Source organism: Cylas formicarius, unplaced genomic scaffold (genome assembly GCF_029955315.1).
Source record: "Cylas formicarius isolate icCylForm1 unplaced genomic scaffold, icCylForm1.1 PGA_scaffold_1__22_contigs__length_36826433, whole genome shotgun sequence".
In the NCBI taxonomy this organism is placed as follows: Eukaryota; Metazoa; Arthropoda; class Insecta; order Coleoptera; family Brentidae; genus Cylas; species Cylas formicarius.
In genome coordinates, this window is record NW_026844264.1 from 19,531,715 (window position 1) to 19,552,443 (window position 20,729).

The 20,729-nt window shown below is 31.6% G+C and overlaps 1 protein-coding gene across 2 annotated transcripts; it reads left to right on the forward strand.

Annotated features, from left to right (window-relative positions):
• The first annotated feature begins 12,580 nt into the window (after positions 1-12,580).
• LOC132696966 (uncharacterized) lies at positions 12,581-20,566 on the forward strand. 2 transcript variants are annotated; one of them, XM_060662168.1, is made up of 11 exons: positions 12,581-12,821; positions 12,878-13,031; positions 15,974-16,243; positions 16,306-16,446; positions 16,498-16,676; positions 16,732-16,941; positions 17,643-18,038; positions 18,097-18,167; positions 18,222-18,626; positions 20,247-20,357; positions 20,411-20,566. In XM_060662168.1, the coding sequence occupies exons 1-11, from the start codon at positions 12,665-12,667 to the stop codon at positions 20,495-20,497; spliced, it is 2,181 nt and encodes a 726-aa protein (XP_060518151.1). In that variant the 5' UTR covers positions 12,581-12,664; the 3' UTR covers positions 20,498-20,566. The 2 variants fall into 2 exon arrangements, with proteins under 2 accessions (XP_060518151.1, XP_060518152.1); XM_060662169.1 differs by having other exon boundaries at positions 18,222-18,587.
• The last annotated feature ends 163 nt before the right edge of the window (positions 20,567-20,729 follow it).

Genomic DNA, 20,729 nt, shown 5'->3' on the forward strand with positions numbered 1-20,729 from the left:
AATCATATAATACATCAATTTCTTTATTGCTATCATCATCTGGTCCAATTATCAGGTTACGTTTAATTACATGTTGATCACTTTAATGTACATTTGCAAACGGCATGCCTTATTTTTTCCTGAATAAAATAGGATTCAAATTTTTTATACGGTTTCTTTATGTGGAGCTTGCTTCCTGCCTACTTTGAATAAGTAAAATAGGGCACCAATAAAAAAATGGATTGATAAATTCTTCAATTCAATTCAATCGCAAAAATTCCAACACACAAAAATGACAACTTCATCAAAGGTAACAAAAGACAATATAAAAACAAAGTTCTGTCTGAGCGCTTTTGTCTGCTTTTACATTACAAGAACATATCACAGCAGGCGAAGTTTAAGTTATACTTCCTTACTGGTATCCGCGTACAATATACAAACTGAAAAGCAACGCAATACAAAAGAAGAGAAAAAAGCACAGTGTAGTATTATTTATTCCAATTTATTTCTATCTATATGCATAAAAAAATATATATAACAAAAGAAGAAAAACGTGGCAAGCACTCAAGATGCATATGCGGCGATTTCTGTTCAACCATTTAATTAAGACTGAGGAAAGAGTGATGTTTTATGAGGGGGAACAGACTTTTAGGGAGTTGGTAATATTTTGCATTTATCGATGATATACATTGCTTTTCACAGCCAGGCGATGTTGCAAAATGTCATTGTTTAGTATAGCGTAATTTATTACTCATGAAAGTGAGTTCAATTTCAAACTTTCTAATCAACATAACTAAAAATACTCACCTTATTACAATTTTATTTTCTTTTACAAATACAAATTTCGGAAATATTACAAACAGATTTACGCTTTTAACGCGCATCTTAAAACCGAAGAAGTTGTGGAACCTAATCCATCTCTATTGTAGAGAATCCACAACAACGTCACACTGCAACACCGATAAGTTAAGTTTTGATGAAAAACAGTTGAATAGAGGTAACCGAAACTGGTTCCTTTCATCTTCAATAAAATGCAAAGTAACGGATCGTTATAATTGCGAAAATAAAAAAAAAACATTGACAATTATCATTTTTCTTCTGCGACTTACGGGAATTCAAATTTCTTCGAGGAGGTGTTTCATTTGCATAATACATATTTATTGGAAGTCGTTGCATGCGACCGTCTAATATACTCGAGGTGTTAATTTTAATTAATTATTATCGTAAAAAAAGAAACCCCAAACATGTCAGTGATGCGTTCCACGTTTCTAAAGTTGTGGGACAAAAATAACTTTGTATGCAGTTGTAATTATTAATCGGCTGTGATGTTACCAAATAGTATTCCTATGACGTAACGCAGCGTCTTTTAAATGTTGCGATACTAATATAAACGCGAATTTCATTAGAATATTATTTATTTAAACGGTTCTAGGTAATCTTAACCGGAAGAAGAATGACTTTCGCGATTATAACCATACGCAGAATTATTTTACATACGCTTATGAACAAAAAAGGGTAATTCACGACAGTGAGGGTCAGCTATCGTCAATTAGATTTATGAAGACTCATAAATTGTATTTTTTGAGAATGGTCGTTTTACACATTTTGCTATTAAAGGGTTGCTGTAACTTTAATGTCTCTTCTGATTTATTCCTACTTCTGAATAATATCGGCGACATGGGTATATGATGCACTTTATGGGCCGTTTTTAGGTAGCAACTGCGTTGTTCCGCTGATCTGCATTTATTTGACCGTGTTATATTTTTCACAAATTTTGTTTTAATAAACTGCACTAAGATTTTTTTACTGTGAAGAATCCTTTTATTCTAAATAAAAGCTTCAACACTAACATTGTCATAGCCAGGTGCAGTATTTTTCTATAAAACTAGTAAAAACTAGCACATTAAAATAAAAAAAAAATTCTTATACAATTTTCAAACTCATATTTTTCGAAATTGGGGTTCTAGGAAGCCACGAGAAGAGCAGCTTATTAGAGCTTATTATCACTACGCTAACGTTATGGTCCTAAACGTCACGTAGGGTTTCTTACTCGGTCCACTCCAAACTATTGAATAAAATATCCTTGATAGAGTTGGATGCTTCTTCGAAGCCTTGCAAAAGAATGATCTCCTATCAAACAATTACATTAAGGACATTGAATTATATAAGTTTCATCGGTCCAATCATTATTAACAACGGTCTATTGTTTACGATTTTCACCTATCTAGTGGTCATTACAGTCGCTGCGGAGACAGGCGGCATACGAGATGGCATTGGCATTTGAATTGAACGTGACTTACCACAGTAAAAAAACCCGTAAACATGGTCAATTAAGACTTATGATCGCGTGGATCTGGATAATTGATTTTACGCTTATTTCAAATCACATGAGTAAAGCTACACTTCAAATCTGAAGCGGATTTAAATAACTAAAAAAATGTTTATCCAAGGCGCAGTAGATGCTTAAATTTATTGTTAGAAAGGACCCTTGAATAGGTTAGTAATTGTCAATTGCTATATTTTAGCCAGTTATTACAACTTTGTCCTAGTTATTGATAGAAATATTTCTATTTCACTTTCATTTTATTATACAGCAAAAGGTTGAAAATATACTATTAATGACTACCCAGTGTATGTACTATTTGCCCATCGTAATAATCAAACCGGTTTTTGGAAGATTTTTTGATATCTACTACTTATTATTAGTAAAATAATTATTTGGAAATTTTCCGAAAAACAGATTTGTTTTGTACTAGTATATTTCTTTTTTGGCAAATTTGCAAAAAATTATTTTACTACCGATTCAATTTCACTTTTGAACTCCAGATGTGTAGATCATAGACTTTACTACAATTATTAAAATAGAACCAGATTATATGTATAACAAAAATTTCCATTTTTGGCGAAGAACTAGCTAAGTTGAGTCTTGTAAAGTTCTTAATGATGTTCTAATGACATTTCGTTTTTATTTTAAAATTTACACTGACAGATGGCTTTCAAACTGATTTAAGCAACAACTTGTAAAAAAATTGTCAATGACAACGGCATACAAAGAGGGGTTTATAAAATTTTAAAACAATCGTTTAAATTTGTTGAGGTTGATTTTAAGAATCATAGATATTTTGTGTTTTTTCATCTAAAATAATTTTATTTTATTAGTAAACTTTTGAGCTTTTTCTTTACAAGTTACTCCTTGATGCAGTTTAGGCGGTATCTATCAGTATTAAATATTTTTTAAGCTATTTTATTGTTCATTCCAAATCTAATTTTTATTTGTATTTCATAATATGTGTTTATTATTTCCAGCAATACCATCTTAAGAATTACTTTTGGTTAGTTAAGGTGAATTTTTCTTGTTTTTCAAGAACTAGTATTTTTTGTTATAAAATGACAAATGAGTAGCTATATATTTTATTTGCATTTTAAAATCACATAATTAATATTTGTTCCCAATAATTGCCCTCCTAGTGTTCAACAATACTCTACAACGTCGGATAATCAACATTTTGTTAAAATTCTTACAGACATAAATATTTACACTTAAACTGATCAACCAAAGTCGCGGGTCAAAGACAGACCAAAATTTAGCACATTTAAAACTTGGATTATAACAATATTCTATAATATATGCTTTAACGATATAGTTCTTATTTATTTATTAAGTAAGTAATCAACAGGCTTGCGCCCAAAATTACGTGATTACGCCACAGAGTTTTGAATTAGTTAACACTTTACAGTTCACTTAATTTTACCTCTAATTTAGCGAAATACAAGCATAAACAATGAAAAGATAGATAATATAGGGACTGGTAAAACCGTTAAATTGATACGCCTCAGATTTTCCCGCATGCGCACATTCAAGTATCTTCGCAACATTCTTCGTCTAGCACTGTTCTATACCGCAACAACCTCCGAAATTGACATTTACGCAATTATACAATCAGCATGGCTTTGACATTATCCAAATATGTTATTCAAAAAATTGCAACGATACACCTAAGATTTTATAACCCCGAGAGGTGTCGCAATGTCTATTCCCAATAATGCGAGATAACCTTCCCGCCTCCCGTGCTTCTCTCGGAGAAATTTCTTTGAAATTCGAATTCTCGGATGTCGCGATTCGTCGCATTTATTTGCTTCTTCATTCATTACCCGGCATCGTCGATGTCGAAACTTCGTATTAGATCTTGCAAACAATATTCTTAAATCTCTGGTGTACCGGGTGGCCCATTAATAAAGGACGCCGGGAATATCTCACGAACCGTTAGTCCTACAACTTAGAAAAAAAAATTATTATCAATAAATTATATTGAGGATTCATTTTTTAACTATTATTGATTATTGGCGATTATTAGGGACAAATTAGGACAAAATCAAATTTAACTCTAGTAGAAAATATAAGCATTCCACGTCACGTGTGACGTCTCTGGTATATTTAACAAACACACAGAGAGGAAAAACGATATTGCCATGCAGTTTCCACTACTTGCTGTGTTTTTTTACGCCCTTTCATCCTAGCTAAAAATATTTATACCATTATATTTGACATTGTCGAGAAAATCATAAAAATAGCTGTTTTGGGCATGGAGCGCCTCCTACCGACTCGTAAAAGTATTAATATCGTGATATTGACATACTAGTCGAAGTTCATATATATTCTTTAAAACTAAACTATGTTCGTCGAAATCACCCTTAATTTGAAAAGATAGAAAAAAATAGTTTAAAAAAAAACTTTCCTTATCTAGAGTAGATTACGTATTTGATATAGGCTAATTTAGAATATTTTTCAGAACACCCGTTTTTTTTTTAATTTTACATTAGAGATTACGCTCCCTAGCGGCCATTTTATGAACCTGAAAATAATTTGCAGTTTTTTCTCTTGGCCGATTTACCGGAAAATATTATTTTTCTAAGTTGCAGGACTAAAAGTTCCTGAGATGTGGCCAGCGTCCTTTATTAATGGACCACCTGGTAACTTTATGGCCGCGGTTGAATAGATGCCTGGTCAAATGAGCAGACGAAATACAGAGTAGAGTATGAACCGACTAAAATTCGTAGGAAAATTAACCTTCTATTCTGACGTCATAGGTTACAAGTACAGCTTAAACAAGTTACAGTTTAAAACATAATTAAAAACATTTAAGTATCATGAAACAGAATAGTTTACGCTGATATCGTAATGCTAGGTAATAAAACTGCTGAGAGTCAACATTAAAACTAGGAGGTGTTAACAAAATTCAGTCAGTAAGTTGTCAATTTATTTTGAAAACAATTAAAAGATTTTTCCAAAATTTCCAAACATAATGTTGATTTTAAATTTAAAACTTCCGGATCTATAAGAAGTCCTGATCAAAATAGATAAGAACTAAAAGTTCAGATTTTCACGAAATTATATATTTTGGCATGACATTTTTTTTTTATCAAATCGCATTTGATAAAGACACGGTGTTGTCGAAACAATTGTCATGTCAAAATATATAATTTCGTGAAAATCTGAACTTTTAGTTCTTATTTATTTTGATAAATGGATTTTCATCAAGTAAAAGCCACCTGAGTTCAATTTAAGAAGTCCTGTTTATTAAAAAAAAAAGGTTATTATAAATTTGACATTCACCACCTAAGACAACTCTAAAAAAAATATCATGATTGGACAGAAGGAAATCTAATGTTTATAGTCACAATAGCTATAAACGGAAAAACCCAATCACCTTCTTTTGGGAAATATTACTTGAATTTGTACGCAAATTTCAGTGTGACATCGTATATAGAAGTATTAATTTATCTCTGTGTGGTGTTGACGACTGATGCTTGATTGAAGAATACCATTAAGGTGAGATGCATAATGTCCAGTTAATTTTGAAGAATCTTATTTCACTGACATTCTAGACCGCGGCTTCTTTAACAGCTCGCATTACAGCGGTGATTATCTCGGTATTTCAGTCTGCAATAATGCTAATTTAATAATTCCGCTGGTTAAAAATTATACACGCACACACCTATTTCGTTGCCTTTGCTAAAAGTATCTATTTATGTCGAAAGAGAGAGAAAGAGGGAGGGAGGAGAGAGAGTATATCTAATATAACTGATAATGCAGTTTGCATAATGTCATTTGTAATAAATACCTTATAAAATGCACGTGTATTGTTTTCCCATTATTTTAGTTCGCAAGTTTCTTATGTCTTTACGAAATTAAATATATGAATAGAAAAATAGAAAATATTTTATTTCTTGTTCTTTCGTGATACCAAAAGTTATACAGAATTCTATATGTAGCGCTTATTCCTTTTTAGTTGGTCGTTTTTCTTTCCTTTTGCTAAAAATTTGAATGGTAAATTAACAAACGCAATATATTTAATTTACGTATTTATATTTATCGATTCAAATATCGTAACTAAAATCATAAATGTCAAGGTGTGTAATGTATAAGTATGTAATATTTATACCGGATGTTTCGGGAAGGAGAGAATCGAAATTGAAATAAAATTTAATATTAAGGCCCATACTTACTTTAAGCCAATTTTTGTATGTTTTATTATATTTATTACATTATTATGTTAAAAATATAGGTTTATGAAGAAGTGGAAATGGATTTTTTTGAAAATTTGGATACTTGGAATGAAGTGAGGTTTTCGAAATACTAGTTATTTTCATTTTTTGTTTTAAATTACCTTAATTACTCTGTTAGTGTTTCGAGTGTTTGTTGACAGCCGATAAGACTTTAGACTTAAACCATCAATTGTTCAAAGTTGGATGCGAGGAAGTATGGCAAGTTTGTGAAATTGGAGTTGCTTTAATTTCAAATTACAATCGAAGTCTTTTTGTATTCGCACTAACTTTCATTTTGTTTTTTTAAATAGGGATAAATTTCATTAAATTTTATGAACCGTTTTGTTACAATTATATAATTTATCCTTCTGAAAATCTTCAGCAATAAATCGGTGTGTGAAAACAGATTTATGCCATTATCCCATAGGTAAGTAATAAATTGATCAAAACCTGATTTAGGAAGGCATTAAGCAAAAATAGTACATGAAGGTAGAAAATCAAAAAATGTAAGAAAATATATAGTATAGCTATCTAAGTTAACGTTAATGTTGCTAAATGTTATTGTTAGAAACGGCATCGTTGCACCGTCCAAAATACTTTAGTTTTCAAAAATAAATTATATTCAGTCTTCTATAAACCTCTAACCCACCCGGTAGAATGTGAATAATGTGCATGGATATCAAAATGAAATTGTGTCTATAAAAAATTATATGTGTCTTTTATAGTTTTTTGAACATTAATTAAATGCAATTTTTATTACAGCAAAATTAATAAATTAATTTGAATATGATGTTAAACAACCTTCACATTTCAATCATCAATACCTTCTCAAGCAACAATCGATATTTATCCTACTGTGATTTAATTGACATTTATTAGAAAATATATATTATATGATTTCTCTTTCTGAATTTTCATTTCAATTAAGTCATTATACTGACAGGCTCAATAAATTTTTATTTACATAGACGGTTCACGTGTTCTCGAGCTCCTTTTTAAAATGACGGACATTAATGAATTCCCCTTTTTGGAGCATATATTTTTTTAAATAATTCGCGATCAAGATGAAAAATATAGCAGCACCTGCAATGAAAAATCGGGGGGACAAGACGTTTTACAAAGATGCCTCCCGATAAACATTTATTAAATAAAATCAGTCCGAAAACTGCTAATCGTGACACTTGTTTGTTACTCGACTTTTTCTATATTTTAAAACTCCGTTCGGAATTATGCCAATAAGGTAGTTATTTTTTTAACCCACTCGATCAATATTTAACTTTGGGAAATTCCTATCAAGCGTTTGCTTTTTCTAATTTTATTAAAATATTATAGATGCAGCAAACGCAGTCGGGAAAATTTTCTTTGATGTATGGAAATACCGACAATGCAATGGAAACTCGGTCGCAACCCCGTGTTCGGTTTGGTGTTCGATGCGCTGTTTGTTGAAACAATATGCGAAGTATTAAAATGTTACAGAAGAAGACAAGAAGGTACCAATTTGAGCGATTGAACTGATTTTCAAAAAAAAGTCGACCGTCCCAAAGCCTGGAGACCTGCTCAATCATTAGATCGAAGGAGTGTTTCACCCAGTTCAACACTTTTCACAATGATGTATTACGGCATTTTGTAACCGGAATTACTTGAATTCCCAATCAATTCGATCAATAACGTACACCAAATGTGACTTATTTACGCCTTAATTTATAGCTTATTTATTTTAGAATCAAAATCATTACTTGATTTTTGTGACAGTGAGTCCCATTAGCGTATACGTTAAAAACCATTTGAAAAGGCTTAATTTTCATTAAGACATTCTTAACACCATGCTTCACTTGTTTTGAAATTTATCTTACCACCAATTTGGCAACATATGGCTCTTAATCTTGGAGAACTAGACTAGATGTTTTACTGCATCCATTATCATAAAAAAAACTTTGGGCTTGAAAGGTATGAAAAAAAAATTCACTGATTGACTTGCGACGTGGCTGTCAGAACAAACGTCCGCACTGTTGATGGGTGCATAATTAAGTACTATAGAGTAAGGGCTGAAGAAAATAATTGTTCAAATACGTTCAAATAATAAAAAATAAAATGGTCATTTTTTCATGTGTGACTTAAACAAACAGCCCATTATGTCACAACCTCATGTCGACATTAAACGTCGCTGCCTTTATTTGCTTAATATGCGCGGGACCTAAATAACATCCTCAAACGTAAATGTATATATACCAATACAATATACACGAACACTTTCTTTGACGAAATCGCAGGATCATTGTTTAAGATCACGATTATATATATTCACGCGAGTATTGTTTGGGTGTCTGGGACGCTCGATCTTATGATAACGGCTTTCTAGTTGACGTGATCAAATTGTTTGATTTAGAAATAAACTATGCTCGACGTATTGTTAGGTAATTTTATTAATCACACTTTTGACTGCTGTACATAAAAATAGCGAACGATAAACGATCCAGCAATTTTTTAATTAATTTTTAATTAAATCATTTGCTAGTCGATGGGTGTAGCACGTTATTATTAAGCGATTCAGTTTCATAAACCAAAAAAGTTTCCTTTTTCACCTATGATTTTATAGTTTGTTATGCTACAAGTGTAAACGGGGAGTAGAAAAAATTAGGCTGCGTAATTTGGCTATGTAATTTGTCAAAAAATGCTTCCTTGTCCGGATACAGGGATTTAATTTCTTAAAGGTATAACTTTCTTGAAATAATTTTGCTCATTTGCTCATATTTAGGACTTTTTAATTTCCTACAGTGAAGTCCATAATTCTATTTGGTAGAAACCCATGTGCTCAATATTGAGAAGTTAGGAACTTATTATATCATTGCTTTTCCATAATTACAAAGATACGTTTTTGCTCGCTGAGCAGAAAAGTGACGAATTATTACACTTCGACTAATTTCTTTTTCTGGAACGGAAAAAAAGAGCAACATAATATTGATAACGATTCTCCACTTAAGTGTGTATATTACTTATTCATTATTACTCGATAACTTATGCATATGTAATGAATTTTGAGATTTAAAATAATTAGAGACAAATCTTTTATATGCGTCAATATTTTCAAATGATTTATAAAATGTCTGGGAGAGTGTCCCAAAGAAAAACGCACAGTCTTCAAAATAAACAAAAATTACAAGTGGCCTGTTTCCATTTGTATTTTTTTTCTTTCTTTCTTAAGTTTAATGTCTTTATTAATGTTTTTTGGGTGCATAGAAATTAATGATTTTTTTTCTGTTATTTAATTGAGGAATTGGTTTCTGGGAGTTTTGGACAAATGTATACAAAATTTTGTTGCGTAACTGGAAAGGTCTCCCAGAAGTAACGGATGACAAATAAAGAGACAAAGTACATTTGAGTTTTTGTTACATTCTCAAGGCATGTTTATACTCGATTAATATTTGAAAACTAAAGCAATTTCTAAATTAAATAACAATTGTAAAAAAATCATTAATTTCTATGCACCCAGAAACCATTAACAAAAGACGTTAAACTTAAGAAAGAAAGAAAAAAATACAACTAGAGAACTGGAAACAAACCAGCAAGCAATATTTCTAGCATTTTACAAAAAAAATGTTTAATTCACGTGCCTGCTACTATTTGTTTGTACTTTTTCTGTCCCAGTATCACCATTTTGTTTCGTTGTGCTCCTTGTTAAAACAAATATTTTGAAAAATATAACCAACTTTCTATTTTTATGTTTTCCTAGGATGTAATAATGTTTCTAATAATATCATAAAATTCATATTCTTCAAAAAAAAAAAAAACTTTTTTAAACGCTTTTCAATTTCTCGTCTACTTGGCCAAATTAGAATCAAAAAATATTTTTGATAAAATCAATAGCCAACATTATTTGTACTTTAGTTTTTAACGAATCTAAAAACTAGAGTACTAGCTCCTCAGGAGCCTCAGGGTAGTGCCTGGTTAAACCCTTTCTTCCATCCTCTACTCTGAAGAACATTTTGGATTACTAACCTTTCGCATGTCATGTTTCTAGCCTTACATTTGCGACAAAACTGTTGGTACATTTTGGGTACCATGTCCTGAACTGGTTCAAAAGTGCAGGTTATTTATCTCGCTATGGTTTATCAACAATATTGGGCTTTAATATCTGCTAGCTATCCCTGAGGATCACACTATTTCATTGGAAATGTTTTATTTGGGATTTGGGATCGTATGCAAAAATACATTAGCTTAATGGTATTTATGTAAAACTCCAAAAATAAGAGGAGAAGCAGCGCTTTTAAAAGAAATTTTAAAAATTTAAAAACAACTTTGAAATATAAAGTGCGGGAATCCAGACGCTCTCTACCTTTCAGTTTCAAAACAATGGGCCTTTGAGAAACGTTAAGCAAAAGTGTTTGTAGATATATGATATTGATGACGACCTTGTGCGAAATCAGAATTATTATACTTACTGAAAATAATACATATTTTATTTTGTGTTAGGCACCATTTCTAATGTATTTTTATTTGTATCAAATTTATTGATTTTATGTTTGCTGTTTTTTATTGCTCGAACGAACGAAAATTTTCCACCAATTTTTAGGTTTTTTTGTGGTACGTGTTTTGCAAAATCTTAATTACGTTGACACCGTTTCAACGCAAACATTTCAGCGCGTTTCAAAACATCTCGAAATAATAACCAGCCAAGACGTTAATATCTAAATTACTGGATTTTATGCTTTAGCTAGGATTTATTAGCATGCATCTAAATGCATCCGTAACCGTATACGATACGATAAAATAAAATAAAAAAGATGTGAAATATTTTTAAATGTTTTGGTATTTAAGGCCACAAAACAAAATGATTAAAATTTTATAGAATAAAATATTGTTTTAAGTTAATGCACCACTTTATGTACTTTTTACATTTGTTGTTTTAATCTCTAGTAACTATATAAATTTTATTAAAGGCACATAAACCTTATTCTACGACAATTTCAACCCCTGCGTAAATTCACATAGCCCCTGGAGTGTATTTCTAATACGAGCGGAATCTATAAGATGATAAGAAGTCGTATTTAAAATATTTGTTTTTTTTTTACAATTTTGAAAATTACGTTTAAGAAAATGACCACCTAGAATTTGATTGAAATAGTTTTCTTATGAATGTTAAAAATAGATGGCTTAAGATCCCAAAATTACCGATATACTTAAGTAAATGCTTGTATCGATCTCTTAAATAATCTGTCATACAGTTCAACAAGCCATGGGCCCGAAAAGGCATTAAATGCATCCAACTTTGGAAATAAACTCTTAAGTGAAACGGCAAAAAATAAATTCTATCTAAAGTAAACAAAACTTACTTAAATCTTACAGTATTAGGTACGTTATGCAAAAATTAATTGTCGTGATTTAAATAAATTCTTCGTTTCAGTATACTGAACACGAAATGCAGAAGCTCCAGTGAAAGTCACATTTATTTACTGGCCGTCCTCCAGATGACAACCTTGACCGCTAAGCAAAGTAGCAGTTGATTGTTCAATGAGAATAAAAATTATCACCGGGACTGTAATTTTTTTTTATGGCCATGCCAAGATTCCTTCAACAAAAATCAAGTAAAAACAGAACTATGCACCCAAAAACGACGATTTTCCTTGTTCACTTTATGCGAGTTAAATTTAGCACGAGCGGAACGCAACGCGCGTTGCATGACTGATATGTGAAGTGATCATCAGAACTGACAAACGTCAGTAGCTAAAAGTGATTAATTTGTTTATTTTATGGCAGGGAATAGAAAATAATATATTATTTCAATACTTTGAAACAGCAAAGCCGCATATGGTGCTTGATTTTTAATTTTAACTTTAAGGCCAAGCTTAATACAACTGTCAAACAAAGAAAGTTTATTTAAATTAAATTTAGTAATTTGTCATATATGTATGACAGTGGATTATATAAAAAACAATTAGGACCAGTAATACACAAAAACTGGAATCCCATAGCCACCACACACAAATGCTGAAAATTATAGCTGAAAACCAAGTTAAATGTATATTTGACAATCAAACTTTTTTTGAAGGATGTCATATTTAAAATTGGCGTATTAAATTTTCGCTTCCAATTTACACTAAAATTTTGGTTCTCAAGAACGATGATGAAATGAACGTGGGTGATGTCAGGGTTATTACATCCCAATTTGTATAAATTAGCCGAACCGGAATTTGGCAAAACGTTACGAATATTGGTATGGCTGAATGGAGATTTTTACAGTAACGGACATGAGATTTTACTCAATCCCAAGCATCACAGAACTTGGAATGCAATATTAGGTGACTCGGATATTGGCAAATTGGAATTGCTTCACAAATATTTTGTCATGTTACAGCTTTTTTAACAGACACTACGAACCCTAGTTTTGGTGCAATTAGAAAACTTATCCACTTAGAGAGTAACAAAGTCGTATTGTCCTTCACGGAATTACTTCCGAATGCCAAATATATAGCTGCTGGAAACGAAAAATTAAAATTAGCCAAAAATGGGTGAGCTGTTTAAACTTTTACGTAGTTTAATGTACAAAAGTACAAAATATTTAAATGAAACGAAAATTGAAATATAAAATGCTTGCCCTGTATATGTTCGCAGAGTAGCTACCTACAAGTGAGAGGCAATTAAGTGGACTGTAACATTTCGTCATCCAAAAATTTAAATTGACTGCCAGCAGTATTCTAACGATTAACTTTTCAGTTATTTAGTAGATTATTTATTGTGGAAAGAAACTAGAACTATCATTTTTTTTGGAATTATACCTAACGATTAACTTTTCAATTATTTAGTAGATTATTTATTGTTGAAAGAAACTAGAACCATAATTTTTTTGGAATTTAATCAATGTCTTCCTTTCTCATCTATACCATCAATGCTGTCAATGTTTCGATTTTTTCTTTTCTTTTTCAAGTATTGGGGTAATGTGTATTAATTAATTAAAACGACCTGGCTGATTACCTGCAGTAGTTTAAACGTCGTTTCGTAAAGTTAAACTCGCTGAAGTATTCTGTAAAACTTCCATTCTACATTCACATGATCACGTATCACATAAAAAAACGGATTTTCCCTGGTCTAATGGCAGACAGAAATTATTTTAATAGACTTTGTAGAAAATAGACCATTATTCAAAAATCAGAACTATCAACTGAAAGTATGATTCTGATGTATTTGAATATACAGGGTGTTTTCTACTTGAATATCAATTATTAAGGGGGTGCATGGGTCCATTTTAAAAAGAAAACTTCATATGAACATATGTCCTAAACGTCTTAACTTTTGAGATACAGGGTAGTAAAGTTTTCAAAACTAGAATATATTTTTTTAATATTTGTAATACCACTTAAGGTATTTTAATGTAATTTTGCACACATAAACTATGTATTAAGATACATTATTTAGCGTACCAAATTTTTTTTTAAATACGCCAGTGGCAGGCGTAAGGAATTTCACCTGTCTATTTTGATGTCTGATTCCTCTTAAAGCAATAATAATCATTTCTAAAGAAAATTAATTTCTTCATTTTTTTTCATTACGATGAACGGTTTTCGCTTAAAAAAAATAAAAACCTTTTCTGTTTTCTAGAGGATCATAACAATATCGTTAATACGACAACATGCAGAGAAATTAGTTTTAAATTAGTTTAACAAAAATTAATAGATCAAATTTGCTCAAAATGAATGCAAATGTAATTATTTTTTTAAGGAAAATAAAATATCTATCTAAAACAAAATATCTAGTTTTTAGTGATTAAATGATTCTTGTTTTCAAAAAACACTATGTATTATTACCAAATAATAAGGTTAATAAATTAATAACAACCTTTTTGAAAAAAAGTAGAGCATAGAAACTAGATAAGTTGTTGAAAGTGTCCTCCACCTTCAAGGATACACGCTTGAGCACTTTTCCTCATATCGCCGCGCACCCTTTGAAGTATACCTCCAGTGTTTCTTATTAAATCGCAGGAAGCTCTTCTACAGTGTTAACTGGGGTGCGATAAACCAGACTTTTAAGATGCCCCATAAAGAAATTTGATACTACTTAAATCTGGGGATCTAGGGGGCCATGATTGAAGTCCGCCGCGAACTACCCTACGGTTATTAAATTTGTGATTTAACTTACTGCAGCACTAAACTGAGCAGGCGCGCCCTCTATTTCTAATTAGTGATGGTACTACTTTTAGCAATATTGGCCAATCCTCTTCTAAAAACAGACGATAATTAGACCATTTAGCCCTTCTGGCAAGAAAAAGGTTCCAATTAAGTAATTTCCAACAGTTCCGGCCCAAACATTTACCGACAAACTGCTCTTGATGTTTAAATTCTACAACGGCGTGGGGGTTTACATCAGCTCTAATATGGCTAGTTGTGGAAACGTCTGATTTCATTTTTTTAAAAGTTAGCTTGATCTGTAAATAGTTTTTCCTGGTAAAACCAGAGATAATGCGCAATTTTATCCAAAAACCATTAACAAAAATTAACACGCAACACGCAAAATCTCTGGAAAGTAACGCTTGAATTCGTCGAATATGATATGGGTACAACAAAAAATCGTGCAAAAGTTTCCAAACCAAGACGCGCGAGATATTCAGGTTATTACCAATTTTTTCTAGTACTAAGTTCAGGATTTTAAAAAATAAAATTGAAAACTGCTTCTTCAATTTCTGGAGTTCTTACCTTCCGATGGACACCTTTTAAATGATTATTTGCACTTAAAGTACCTGTTTCAGTCAATCTTCTTGAAAATGTTCGCTTTCGTAATAGAGTCATACCAGACTCTATTACGAAAGCGCTCTTTATATAACTGCTTGCAGCCAAACGATATATAAAATGCATATCTGCCAACTGCTCACTAGTAAACTCGATCATTCTTTTTTAAAATAACAATGCTCCGATATTTTGAACACCAAAATAATAGGATGCAAAGAATGTCAAACAACCGCCTCAAAGTTAATTTTAATAAAACAGATTACTTAAGCAAGAAATAATAAGTTTTCTTTTTAAAATGGACCCAAAAATCGCCTCCCTAATTAATGACATTCGATTAGAAAATACCCTGTATAAATGAAAGTAATATTGAATTACATATTGTAAGCGTCACGTAGGTGACAATAATATCTTCCCGACTTAAGATACATCAAGTGCCCTTTGATCTGATGAGAACACAGACTACTGAATTCAGTGGTTTAAACTGTTAGGACTGGAGGATTTAATTTTTTTGATTAAGTTTACATATAATATAAAAAAATAGAAAAAAATATCATAATAAAGAATGGACTCATCGTCATCATTGTAAAAGGGAAATTGCACGGGAATTAACATATTATTTTCTTTAGAACGAAGAAAAAATTAACATCTTGATATTGAAATATTATACTTAGAAAAAGATGTCACTAAATGACGGTTGGTCGGGTAACCAACATTATTTCTTTCACTTTAAGTTATCTAACTGCAGAGGAAAGGCGAAATTTGCCAACAAGAAACTTTACCAACAGAATGCCAAGAATCAAAAAAACCGAAGAACTAAAAGCGATATTAGATTTTATAGCCTATACGAAAAAGAAGAAACGCACGATTATCTACACCATGGTAAACGGAAGACTCAATCAGAAACCTTGTAAGATTGTTTTAACGGCGTCAGATTTTGAGGACTGGCATATTATTCTAGAATATTTGAGCCACAGATTAGACATTCCTGAAGGAATTAAATAGTAAATTAAGCCAATTTAGCAAAATAAAATTGACTTAAAAATTTGTGAACATTATTTTCTAGCATTTGCAACGTTGTAGGCCGTGTAATTCAAAATCCTCACGAACTACAGCACGGCGAACTCTACATCGCGGTGCCCTTCAACCGAAAATTTGTGAAGCTCGGTTACGTCAAGCTGTTTTTTGAATTAATGCGGGAAAGAAGGTAAGCGATGATTATATGAACCGAAAGCAATATTTGTAATTACTTAATTAGGGGCAAAGGAAAGATAATTCACAAAATTAAAGGAAAAACAACTAAACAAACAACTCCTTCTATATTGGGATTTCATCCTCCTAGTCGTGTACAGACTCCTGATTTAAGAAGATACGACAAATGTTTAAGTCATAAATGCGCAAATCGGGATTGTAAAGAGATCACAGCTAAAGTTCCAAGTAATATTACTATTCATTACCTCTATAGCATTTACCAAAAAATTACTTTTTTTAGGAGCGTACGTAAATGCAATGAGTCAAACTATGCCGGAACAAAATCTAGTTCATATCGGCTCCAAAACAGTGGTTTATAATAATGCTGATATGCAATATGGAGAAAATGATGTATTAAATCAGCGCGTAATTGTAAACACTCTTCTAGAAGAAGTCGTTCAGGATAGTTTTATTCAACTCGAGCAAGATGGTCTCCTGTCTCCCGAAAAAAGTAAGTGTTATAAAAGCTGGAACGCAAGTGGGTTCAAAGATTGGGCATCGGCAAGGTATATATATATATATATATATATATATATATATATATATATATATATATATATATATATATATATATATATATATATATATATATATATATATATACGTAGATATTTAGATATATAATATAATATAATAATCCCATCCTCGTCAAAATCTCATAGCCACTTGAAATTTACGGCCTCTAAAAGCTATATGGTTGTGAATAATTTTTTAATGCGTGAATGGTTGTCATAAAACGCGTTTATAGTATTTTATGCAACTAATTTGATGATCGTAATTTTAGTCTCAAGTTCGATTTGACACAAGCGAAGCGCTTAATAAACGTATCAATCTGTCGCATACTATCCTTTTTGTACAGCCTTTGAATTTTAGGTACATTTTAACAAAACAGCACAAGTGACTGATTGACATCTGATGTGACATCAGATAGTGTCAGACCACCAAACCACTCTAGAGAGACTAATGCTATCAATGGACACTCACCTTAAAAAAATGCTCTTTCGACATTCCTACCAATTCACACTATTCATGCGCTTATAATCACCTCAAAGTTAATTCATAAATTATAATAAACAACTTTTTATCTGGATCATATTATTATTAATTTCACGCCTTCATTTGTCTGTAACAATATCATTTTGTGCATTCTAGGCGACAAGTTTTCAAATGTCCGGTGCTCTTTAGAAATAGTCGAGCTACCCTATACAGATATGGTATCAATAGAACATCAAAGCCACTTGCCAGAGGGCAGTTCTGGTCAAAAAAATATTTCTGATCAACATCCACCGTATTATGCAGACAATGAATCCATAGAATTACAAAATTTCTTATCAGAGGGCAGTTTGAATCAGCAACCTTATTATGGAGAAAATGAACCGATGGAACCACAAAACAACACACCAGAGAATGGTTTAAATAAACAGAATATCACTGGATCGGTAAAACCGATGACGACATTTTGCGAAATTGCCAGATGTCGGCATCTCGGTGCAGAAATTTCCAAAAGTCTCCAAAAATATCCGCGCAAAAGTTCTTTGAGGACTAGCGGTTAGAACCACCGTCTCATACGAGATGTAAATTTAAATAACTTTCGCGATATTTTCAGATAGTTTAACTTTCGGTATCCCTAAAAAGTCAGTAGGGTTCGTAGGTCCATTAATAGACAGCAGTCAAAACGTACATTTATTAGTATTTTATTCGGGTACAACAAATAAAATAACGTTACTTTAGGATACTACAAAGGCAACTCCAGATAAAAAGTCATTGACGTCCAGTGAACTTGAAGATCGTTTATCTAGACAACAGCAGTGCATGAACACCACAACGGTGCCAGTTATTGACAGCTTGTTACTCTACAAAGGCTACACCAGACCAACTAGCGCTGCTAAGGGGATAAACTCATTGGGCAATATTGAAGAACTCAACGAGGAAGATTGCATTACCAATTTGGAGAGTGATGATCGAAAATTCCATAGCATTTACCATGATTTTGATAACAGGAAAGAAACTGCATTATTCAACATTGGTCGATCATCACCTGCGGCAACAAAGAAAAGTATTGTAAATGAAGAAAGTATTTACCATCAATGCTGTGGTGTTAGTAAGGATAAAAGTGACCATAATGGGTCAAACTACGTACGTAATAATAGCGCTTCTCACAGGGAAAATTGTTTAACATTTGCCTGTAGCGAAATTAACTTGAATATATAGAAGTCAGTCAAGTAGCGTCAGCGACAAATAGATCTTTTAATTGAATTCCAGCTCTGTCAGTTGGCGACAAAAAAGAAAAAAGTCATTCAGTGATATTATGTTCAAAATACGTGCTTGCAAAATATAAAATCCTTTTCAAAGTTCCATAAAAAGATTTAAAGGGTATAATTATATCAGGTTAAAATAATGTTTTTCCTATAACATGTGCCCTAACTTGTTTAGTTTTTAGAAAAATCGTTTTTTTTTATTAATTACTCAAAAACTTTATACCTGATTAGTTATTCATTTTAGTTACGTCCAAACAAGCCAAACTCTGCTACGAGATAAAAAAAAATAGGCTTAAGGTTACCACCCACCAAAGCATAAATAAAATGAGTTATCTATTAATGTTGCTTAAATGAGAGATTGTATACTATTTTTCTACATTTGATTTTGATAACACTCTCGCGATTTTCTATAAAATGCTTTGTTTTATCACAAAGAAGCAAAAGACGAAAAATGATTTTTTTTCATAACCAAGTGGGTGTTGTTTAAGAAGAAAGTTGAAAAATACTTATACTTTTAAAAGAAATTGTTTGTTGCCCATAAAATAAAAAACATTACACGAATAGAGAAGCATTAAGTGATTTGGGATATGCGACAAATGGAAACTGAAGTAACAAAAAAGTTTTATTTTTGATTTCTTAGATTAAGAAAAGTATTTAACTTTTCCAAAAATAAAAGGCGTATTATAATTAAATTGCCCTCTGGTTCACCACTGCAATAAATAATTTCATTCTAATTGCAACAAATAAAGTCACTTATCGCCTTAAATAAGCAGGCCCAGTTTTATAAAAGTCATTTTTAAAGGATTTTGAATCATTTAGAAAGTCCAGGGAGATGCATGATAACAGTTAAGCTGAAGCTAGATATACGCTGTATCTCGAAAACGAAGCAAGTTAGCAATAAAACGGACTTGTTCCTGGCTAATAAATATACCCTTAAAATATTTAAAACTTTGAAACTTAAAAAAAAAACATGTTTTTCAAACGATTCGTTGGAAAATGGGTGTAGAAAGCTAAAATTGAAACTAGAAGTAGCAAGGAATGGCAGGAAAATGGACGGATTTAAAACAACCATACGAAAATCTGAAAGCACAAAACATGAGTTTTGTTTTCAAGATAAATTTATTTAATCGTTCGTCATTGGCATATGTAATAACGTAAATTGGTTGGATCCTGTTGAAAATTAGACATGAAATAAAAACTGAAAAATTAATATGCTACATCAAAACTAACCAAAACTAAATATCCGTTAGTAGACGTAAGGTTAGCATTTGCATATTAAGTTTTTCATTTTTCCTTTATCTATTTTATATACATAAATGTAGGTACCTGACGTTAAATCTGTGTCAAAAAACTCTATTTTCAACACATCAGCTTTCTGGGACCATTTTAAAATATATATAATATTGCTCGAAAACTAAATGGATGACCCCATCTCTTTTTTTTTAGTAAAAATCCACTGAATCTAAGAACTTGATCACCTAGTCGCGGCATGTTTTAGGTTTTCTTTACTCATAGTTTGATGAATATGCTAGCAAAATCCGCCCTCTCCGACAACGTTCGATCAGTTTTGACACTTCCCCATCACAACGTAAAGGATATCGGTGTGCAGGTGTGACTAACATTTCGAAAAGAACGTGCCTATCTATGTTTGTTTTTTTTTAGGTTTATGTGACTAAGGAAGCACCGAGGCAACCCTCATTCCTTTGGAAGTGTCTGTTCTTCTTAATATCGGCGATTATAAGACTATAGAACATTTCGTAAATTTTGAAAACGTCTATAAAGCATCCCGAATTTGTTGGTACCATCAACAATGATTTTTTTAAGACTAAAAAAACACATTTTTGACTTCCTAATAAATATTAAATGTATTTAATTGGAACAACGCATACACACGCTCGCTAGTGACATTTGACAAAATACGTAACCAAATCGCTATTTTCTGAAGTCGTGAAACTATCCAAAACTAACCAGTACCAGTTAT